The 9938-nt window shown below is 43.6% G+C and overlaps 1 protein-coding gene across 1 annotated transcript; it reads left to right on the top strand.

Annotated features, from left to right (window-relative positions):
* The first annotated feature begins 3698 nt into the window (after positions 1 to 3698).
* LOC120799654 (meteorin-like protein) lies at positions 3699 to 8493 on the top strand. The gene is made up of 5 exons (XM_040144903.1): positions 3699 to 3976; positions 5090 to 5273; positions 5447 to 5672; positions 7246 to 7305; positions 7645 to 8493. The coding sequence occupies exons 1-5, from the start codon at positions 3882 to 3884 to the stop codon at positions 7959 to 7961; spliced, it is 882 nt and encodes a 293-aa protein (XP_040000837.1). The 5' UTR covers positions 3699 to 3881; the 3' UTR covers positions 7962 to 8493.
* The last annotated feature ends 1445 nt before the right edge of the window (positions 8494 to 9938 follow it).

Here is a 9938-nt window from a genome sequence, read left to right as displayed (position 1 = left end):
GGGGCTGAGAAAAATATCACATCCACTTAGCACCTAGTCTCCACCTAGACCCCTCTTGTCTCTGTGTGTTTCTATAAACAAACAATTAAACAAGGACGTGTCTTCATCAGAGATGGGATTCTATGCAGCAGGGCTGCAACTACTGATTATTTTCATTATCAATTAATCTGATGCTTAGTTTCTGATCAATTGATTTATCATTTTGTTGGTCTGTTCACCACTTTGGTTCAGAATATCTCAAAAACTATGTGGATAGATTGCCATGAAATTCTCTATCTCTATCTCTATCGATAGATTCTATGGATCTCTATCGATAGATAGATTGATGATACTTTGGGGATCCAATGAAATGTCACGACCAGGATTGAATGGATTGACATGATATTTAGTGCAGACATCCGTGGTCCCCAAAGGGGGACCTTAATCAATTTAATGATCCTCAGACACTCTCTTCTACTGTAGTGCCATCATCGGGTCAAAATTTCCCTTTGTTCAATGTATGGATTATGACCAAATGCCTGCTAAACTAATAATATTCACAGCAGCCTCAAATGTACTTTAGCTATTGAATGGACAGTGAATACATTTATAACCTCTGCTCACCATGCATTTTGCTAGAATACTGTATTTGAGATCAGCAGTCAGCAGGCATGACAGTTCTTTGTGGCCACTCATATTCAAAGTGTGGTGCTTTGGATAAATGTCCAGCAAATGGACTCTATATATTTTAGAATGTAAGGAATCAAAGTGAGTTGTTTAAGTGAGACCACACTCTGTCCAATACATCCTGTCCCCTTTCCCCACTCTGCCCTCATGATAAAGCACTTGGTAGGTGATCAGAGCAAGCTCTAATGGAGAATCTATGAAAGAGACTCAGAAAGAGAGTAAACAGAGCTTTACGCAGTGTTTACACTCTGTCTCTCTGCAGCCATCAGACCTGATAACACACACACACACACACACACACACAATGAATGACCCTGACCCTGGAGCCTGCTTGCCCTCGCTGGTCAAATAAACCTGCACGTGTAGAAAAGAATGCACGCATACACACTTATACAGCTGCATGTTCTCCGGCAGGGCAGCTGATAGGAGAAAGAGATAAGAGTTGGGTGTGTTTGGGTGAATAGAGCTCACGAGGTCAAACACTGGAGCCTTTTCCATTCACCTGAAATGACACCACATTCCTTTTCTTTCAACATCTGTCTTTTTCCAAGTAAAGTGTGTATATGTGTGTGTGTGTCTGTGTCCCTGAAAAGGAGAGAATGATAACATGCTGGGGCTACGCTGCTCCATTTTCCTCAGTTTTACTGCTCCTGTAATTCCTGCTCTCTTCCTTTGGAAGCCAGTAGTTATGATTTATGTTCTTCCCTCTTCAACAACTACTGTCAAACTACCATTGAGCATGGCAGTCAACCTCCCAGCAGATCCAGTGCGGCTAATAAGTTGGCCCCTGTGAATAAATAAAGCTTTTCAAAAAGAGAGAGGAGTGTGCTGCTCGCGAGCAAAAAGGAAATAAAGGTCATGAAGGTTGAAATCAGAGTTAGAGGAATGTGTGTGTGTGTGGCTTCATGAGGAAGTAGTGTGCGGACAGACGGAGCGTTCCTCCTGTCAGGCCGCTTGAGCAGTGCCAGGTGACGGCAGGGGGATAAGGGGAGCAGGTCAGGGGCTCTGCCGCTCTGTAAATATTTCACATGGTGAAGGAGCACATGAGGTCAAGCAGCACATCAGCAGCTCAGGCTTCCTCTGCAACCTCCAACTCTCTGGGCTTGTGTCGTGTTTATGGTGAAATTGAATCTATTGCAAATCGAGGGACTTGGGGGGGGAAATGTGTTTTACAGTGGAACGGATGTTGTGCTTTATGCAAAGAGACATAAGGCGAATGTTGAAAATACCCTCCCTGTCTGGTCATTCAGTATGAGGACTGAGTGCCTGCCCGCCTGCGCTTAATGAGGCTGTCCTTCAGTGCAGATCGATTTTTATTTTTTTAACCATAGTGGCACCACTTTCTAATAAGCCACTTTTTATGAAGGGTTTATAAGTTGTTACTAATGGCTTTATTAATTTTCAGTAAATCGAAGGATAATGCTTTGTTCATCAATCAAAAACCATTAAAAAGAAATTCTGGGTTGCCAGGTTATGAAAAATCCTTTTTGCTGGTGGTCGTCCTTTCTATTTGGTAATCATGCTATACATGTTTTTCATAATGACTTGTTAACAAATGGATCCTCAGCCCTTCTGTAGACGCCAAGTGGTCATACGGTCCAGTTAGTCAAAGGGATTTTTCATAAACTGGCAACCCAAAAGTTGTCTTCCTTAATGGCGTATAACTGGTTTATAATGCTTTAGCAAATGATTTATTAACGTTATTTGCGACTTTTAGAGGCGTTATAAAGGGTGCCTTTTTATCAGGTGGAGCTTTACTCCGTTTCATTCCTGTTGCAGAGGCTCCTCAGTGAGTCCTGGTGCTTTAACTGGTAGACCAGTTAAAGTAAAACAGCGCGAGCAGTATTGGAAATGCTCTACGGAAGCGAGGGTGTGTGTGGGTGTTGGAGTGGGATGCGCGCGCGGGGGGGGGCTGTAAGGGAGTCTGTGTTTCGGTATTTCACGAAATGCGTTGCAGAGCTCTGGCTGTCCGGGGGAATGTGACGAGTCAGTAACATGCCTGCCGCTCCGACTGTTTTCTCACGGGAAAACCGCCCGAGAACCAAACAGGCGTTTAGAGCACGTGTGTGACTTCGTGTTATGTCAGGGGGACTTCTTTCTCCAAAAGGGAGGAAAAGGCCTTAGAGATAACACGGCTGAGTTATAATAGGAATGGTACAGCAATGTTAGTTCTAGCCTCACGTCAGGCGACGTGGCAATGAAATGGCTAAACCTATACCCCATATATATATATATATATATATATATATATATATATATATATATATATATATAACGGTGTTAAACAGCAGGGCTTTGACTATTTCCTAAGTGCTGATAGATGTGAGAGGGAGATGTAGAAGTCATGGGATACTGCTGCTCCAGACCTGCATGCTGCTCTGATTTTCACTGCGTTAATATGATCCATCTGTTTATAAAGCCGACAGGCACACAAACACACACACACACACACACACACACACACACCGGCTTGTGCTGTTTGCCTCTGGCACCGCGAGGAACCAGTGAGGACTGACGTAGCCCTCGTAAGGAGCTAACGTAAGGAGGCTGAGTAGAATGGAACTTATCCAGGAAAGCTATATGGCAAATGGATGTGGACTTGGCTGAATGCACTCTGCCATTTGTGGGCCAAGTTTCATCTATTAGGCTTCTTTCTTTTTCCTTCTTTCTTTCTTTCTGTTGTTCTCTGTTGTTTACGTTTCAGAACGTCCGTACACTGACTCATCGCCATCGTGCCCTGCACCAGTTATCCGGTCCGGTTCAGTTCAGGTGAACGTCTGATGGTGTCTTCGGCGCTGAGATGAGAGCTCGAGGGCTCTCTGCTCTCACAAGTCTCAGGGGGGGGCGCGTGGGCGTGGCTTGGCGCGAGCGCTCGCGTGTCACTCAAGCGCAGTCGGCTGCTGGCACGCGCCCCCGGTGACGTGAAGCAGAGCGCACGCAGCAAAGACTTTTTTTTTTTTTTTTTTTTTAACACAGTTTCTGTTGTCCGGCTGCGCGCGCACACGGCCCCCTTTTACAAACGTCTTGTCAACATGTTCTCGTGGCTCAGACGCAGTCTTTGCCTCGGCTGAACCCGCCATGTATCCTGCGCGCGCTGGACGGAGCTCCGGGGGGATCTTTCACCGGATCGCTTAGGTCCGGGGGGCTGCAGAGCGCGCGGCTGGCCGGTCTGGTGTGCGGGATCCGGTGACCGCCGGGGCTGGACTGGCTGCACCATGCTCCGGCCGTGGGCTGTGCACTGGATCACAGCTGTGCTCCTGTGTCGGGCGGCGGCGCAGTACTCCAGCGACCAGTGTAGCTGGCGAGGAAGGTGAGGATGGAGCCGAACAAAGGACTTCTGACCAGTCCCAGTTTAGGAGCGGGTGGCAAAGAAAACAAACTCCATGCAGGGATGCTACAGGCATGCATTATTTCCTTAAAGAAGTCCACAAGGAAATGTCATCTTTTTTTGTGAAATTCTGGAGATCCCGAGTCATGAGAGGAACTTGGGTCGTGTGTGAGACGGAGGTTGTGTCTTTGAAGCGGGTCTGTTGTCCATTACACGGGATTTCGATGCTCAAATGAGTAATTAGAGGCATGGATGTTCATTTAAGATTTGATGGGATTCTCAGGAAGAGCACTGGAAGGTCAGGGTAAAATAAGTGTTTTTTTAATGTAGCGTGTTGCTGCCACAGATGTGCAGTGGAGTTTAAGGATATTTTTGGCTGTTTTGTGCCACAGCTTGTGGTGACTACACAGAAACCGAATGCTGTCAGATATCAGTAATCCATATGAACATCTTTAAACCTTTTCACAAAATCACTCTGCTCAGAAAGTAAAATCTCTCACAACAGGACTAAAACAAGTTATGTGGACAAGACAGGTGGCTTCATTTGACTTTGAGTGACTGTTTTGACAACTTTCTCCCGCTGGTGCAACATCTTAAATATGCTCCCTTTAAGATTTCCGAAATGTACTTGTGGTCACAGGAATGTCTGTGCTCCGGTTCCTATCTTTAAGTAAATACAGCCATATGCAGTCTTTGATCACTCCTCCAAGTCCTTAAGTCATAAAAAATGAAAGCCTGTACTTTGCACTCCTTGCTGTAAAGGTTACCTGCCTCGAACTGCTAATGGCTTAATAGCCCAATCGGATTGTGGGGTAGCTTATCCACATCAGAGACAAAGGGACCACATCAGTCCAGACTGAAAGAATTGCTGGCAGACTTTCTCTTAGTGAATGTTGCAGTATCCAAAAATAAATCCCATCTATATGTTTCTTTAACCCTGTTTTTCTATCAAGTAGCAGAAATATTTTCATCATTTTTCACTGTCTTCATTTGATTTTGATGATTAAGACATCTGATGTTATTCTGCACTCTGGATAAGAGTCAACATGCCTAATTTGACAAATGTCAAAAGACAATCTGTCTTCTCCTCTACAGCGGTTTGAGCCATGAGTCTCATCGCAGAGATGTGGAGCAGGTCTACCTTCGCTGCTCTCAGGGGTCTCTGGAGTGGCTCTACCCCATTGGGGCCATCATTGTCAACCTGCGGCCAAACACTGAGTCTTCAGCTGGACACATGGCAGGTCTCCATGTGTGCATCAAACCCCATACCTACTCCCAGGTAGAGTACGACACCACCTTTGCATCAAGGTGTCTAGAGTTTGCATGAATCCCAGTGAAGGCCAGAGTTATGTGGTTTTCAGGCTTGACGATCAGAATAATACCTTTGCAGTAGGATTTGTCAAGTGGATGTAGCTTTTCTGAATAGGTGTCCTCCTGGCCCTCCCGTTTCAGGGTTCTCATGTGTATCTGGAGCGTGCTGGAGATCTGAGGCTGCTGCTGGCAGAGATGGACCAGGCTCAGGGCACAGTGCACTGTTTCAGCCTGGCAGAGGGGGCTCTCTTCGTGGAAGCCATCCCACAGACGGACATCAGCCGGAAGATCACGGCTTTTCAGTACGAACTGGTGCCCAGTCAGGGGCCTGGGGCCCACATGTACCCATTTCTGCACCCTGGCGTAGGTAAGTGAACGCTGTTAAACATGGATTCCTCAAGTACAAAAAGATAGGGACCTTAATTGTATTCAGCTCATGTGTTATGCATTGGCAGTGATCTGTGATGAGCTTATGAACAGTGATACTACATTTTCTTTCTGTTTTTCTCTAGCTCATTTTTAAAGATCAAGTACGTAGTTTCACTGGTCACTTCCAAGTTCAGAATGTCTAGTTCATGTTTTATTTCTCTAGTGGCATAAATCTCTAGCCATAAAATGTAAGATCATAGTAATGACTTTGATTATTGTTAACAATACTGCTGGCCATTTTCCAAACCCTATCACTCGATTTTAGACTGTTTTTGATGATATTTGAATCTCAATGCAGTTGTGAACAGGGTCTGTTTAAAAATTCTTTATTGTTGGTGCCTTAATGTAACTCTGATATCCAGTTCTGGAAGAGTTGGCTGTCAAAATTCATTGCATTTATAATCTGTTGTTGACAAAGAACATATCTGGAAGATAAACAATCGGCACACTGGCTTGGTGAAGAGCAGAATTCAGAATTGGCATTGCATTAAAAATCTTGCTGCAAGGCAGCTTGTTTGTGCACTTGAATGCACAAACAAGCAAGAGCTTAGAATACATTCTTCCTGTTTGCACAATTATCACCAGATGATAATAGATGATAACACTAAAAGATAAAATTGAAAAAAGACTAAATATTCACTGTGATCAATTAACTCGTAGGTTTCAGTTTTTTTGGTAGGTGACCTTCACGCTGTCAGTTGCTTTGTAAATTATGTGTAATTTGCAGGTAATTGGCTAAAATGGTCTGTTAAACTCCTCGTACTTGACACAGTTCACTGACATAAAGTGAACATGACAACTAGAGTTGAGTTAAGAAAAAAAAGGGCATGTGTGCGACAGGCCTCCTTATTGTTTCAAACTTGTTTCTTCATCCCACCTACATGTTGCGCCTCTCTGACACTCTCTCCTCCCCCACCTCCTTGCCCCCACACTCCCTTGTCTCAGCCAGTCTTATGAAAAAAAGCAGGCCAATTGAAAGGTCTTGTTAGGGTCAAGCACAAGGGTCAGCCAATCGTCTCAGCTGTCAATCAAGAACAGATCCCTGCTAAAAGAAGGGAATTTTGGGTGGCGAGGAAGGCTGGACTGCTCTCCTAATGAGACAGAGGAAAGCCTTTCCAGGCCTGTGTGTGTGTGTGTGTGTGTGTGTGTGTGTGTGTGTGTGTGTGTGTGTGTGTGTGTGTGTGTGTGTGTGTATCTGGGTGTTTTATAGCTGTTTTCATAGCTGACAGGTTCAAGGGGTAATGCTCTGATTACGTCTCTTCCCTCACCTGCTGTTCTCATTCACATGTTCTCTATTTCTTTCGATGTCTCATAAACACCAAGCATCACAAAGAAAACAGGGAGGACAGGGAACAGACTGAGGGTGAAGAATATTTCAGGGTGACACAAAAGCTAATGAGGAAAGACAATGGATTGTCAAAATAAGAGCTTCTGTGGTTTCAGATGTTTGTAAAATTATTTAACAAAGAGTGTTTTATGTTATTTTCTGTTTTCCATGTTTTCCATATAAGTCACCTGTAAACCCTGTTCAGATGAAGAGCTCCTCATGGCTGTGTGTACCAGTGACTTTGGTAAATACATACACAAAGAACACATTCATGGAAATGTTTGACATTTTTCGAAAATACACTTATTCCCTTTTTGCAGAAAGTTAGATCAGAGGATCAATACCATTGTCATGTCTGCACGGTCAATATGAATCTATGGCTGGCAGCCGGTTAATCTTAGCACAAAGACTGGAAAATATAAAAAGCTAGATAGAACACATTATATCTTGCTTGGTAATCCATTTATTGATTTTTGATTAAACTTTTTTTAAGAGAAAGCTTTAATTCACGCTCAATTTTAGCTAATATTTATTTATTGACTTAATCTTCATCTCTTTATCTCTCCTGTTCCTGTCTCTGTAGTTGGAAGTGGCATCTTTCAAGGTGTGGCGTCAGGTACTAACGACCACTCCCCTGTTGTGGTGACCCTGAGCCGGCTGTTCCGTCAGAAGAGTGGGGTGTTTGCTCGGGGTGGAGCCAGAGGGCGGAGCTGGAGTGGACGTGTCAATATTCCCTCACAGTGCGGTGTCCATCCTGGAGGGGATGAGTACCTTTTGACTGGCTCCGTCCATTTTGGTGAAGCCTGGCTTGGCTGTGCGCCTCGCTACAATGACTTCCTGAAGCTGTACATCAGAGCAGAGAAAGCAGGAACAAACCCCTGTCAAATAGAGACAGACTGAAAGATCAGAACAGGCAGAAATTTACAGGATGAAGTGACATAATCGTAGAGGCTCACGGAGAGATAGGCAGGGTTACTTTCCCCTGGCCATCACTAAAGCCTACTTCTGCAGACTCTGCAGTGCTGTGCAACTTGCTTTTGCTTTGCAGCAGAAAAGACAGTTGGACAGTTTGAACATTTTAGTAGCCAACGCGCTACCTAAACTGAAACGTCCCCATTTGACTCTGCTTGTATACTGTGTGTGTAAATGTGTTTGTGCACAAGTGAGACAGGGAATGAATGAATGGATGGTAAGCTTAAATTAAATTTGTGCCCTAACTGCCTAAAGTTTTTATTCTCATGACGACACTGCTTTTGTGATCATTCTTGAAATGAAAGTTTGCTTTGTAAAAAGCTTCCTGTAAAATATAGGAGTCTTCTGACAGAAGTGTACAGTATGCAGCTCTGTGAGTCTTTATGTACTAAGTTTGTGTGTGTGTGGGTTTTGCTAATGAGTTCAAAGGGTCTTTATATTTACATAAAATAAAACACAATCCTTCAGCCTGCTTTTCTGTTTGATAACCATTTAACTCCCTTTCTGTTTGTGAATGGGCCAGTATGAACTATATGTCCTGGTATAAGGACACTTCATTACATTTTATCAACAATCCTGTCCCTATGTGCCATATTCTGTATGGCACAGTAAGGCTCAGTGTGGTCGGGGTGCAGATAATGAAAAACAACTGGCAAGCGAAGTTAGTCGTAGGACCAAAAAATGAAGGACCGAAAGTTATTCGCCTTTATGTTGGCACACATGGATCCAAACAAGGAGATAATATCCATCTAACAGCCCAAAAGAAAAAACCATTATGAGTGGTCAGTGACCATTGGCTGGCAGGAGAGCAGCAGTGCGTCAGTGCTGGCGTCGCCACCCCTGTGGCGCTTTGATGAGCCACTGTTCTGGTTGGCATCCTCTTTCCCTGTGTGTGTATGTGTGTGTTTGCATGCATTCACTGCTGAGTGAAAGAAGGAGAAGGAATGATATTTCCTACCATAGTCAACCAGGTGCAGTTCAGTAGCCAATATGCTGTTTTACCCTTGAGTTTCGTGAAAGAGGATTCCTGCAGTGTGATTGATCATATGAGCTTAAACTGTGTCTAAACAGGCAACCTCTAGAGCGCTGAAGTTACAGGATATAAATTGTATACTTCATGTAGGGGTTCAGTAATGTAGCCCGATAGCAGCAGAAACTTGCTTGTCAAAATAAAAAGCTACTTTTAGACGAAAAAATGGTTGAGATTGTGAGGGCTTGATGGGTGGAGAGCTGAAAGAACAGGCGGATGTGTGAATAACTTTATAGGGGTGTATGTGCACCTCTCCCTCCTTCTGCAGTCAGCAGTTGTGTGTGTCTAGTGCTTTCCCTCTTTCCTCAGGAAGAACAAGAATGGAAGGAATGTCCCCTCCCACACACACACACACACACACACACACACACAAGCACACATACATACACACACACCTCCCTCTGCAGAGACAAACCACGTGTGCTGTATTATAGAGGGAAATGAGTCATTCTTTGTCCATGTCTGGCATCATACATTTTGACCATGAAGGTGTTCTGAAAAGTCTGTAGTAATACTACCACTAGAGCACTGAGAGTGAGAGATAAAGTCCTGGTTGAAATTAACGGCACCCTTGAATTTTAAGTACAGAATTTAGAACATCTTCAGAAACAGATTCAAATTCAAATTTTTTCAAAATATTTGAATAAAATGTCGAAAGTTACTGAACATAAAAAAAAATACTTTCATATAATGATATAAAAAAATACATACATAAAATGTATACTTGACACAATCATTGGAACCTTTTTGATGAATTTAAATTAATTCCTCAAACAAAAGAAAAAACAAATGAAACTCACCTGTGCTTAATTTTCAGTGTTCACATGACCTGAATTAATCAATGAATGATGGTTTTACAGCATAAAAAGGGGCTG

This window comes from Xiphias gladius, chromosome 15 (genome assembly GCF_016859285.1).
Source record: "Xiphias gladius isolate SHS-SW01 ecotype Sanya breed wild chromosome 15, ASM1685928v1, whole genome shotgun sequence".
In the NCBI taxonomy this organism is placed as follows: domain Eukaryota; kingdom Metazoa; phylum Chordata; class Actinopteri; order Istiophoriformes; family Xiphiidae; genus Xiphias; species Xiphias gladius.
The sequence above is the reverse complement of the archived record's forward strand: the minus strand, read 5'-3'. Positions and strand labels throughout refer to the sequence as shown.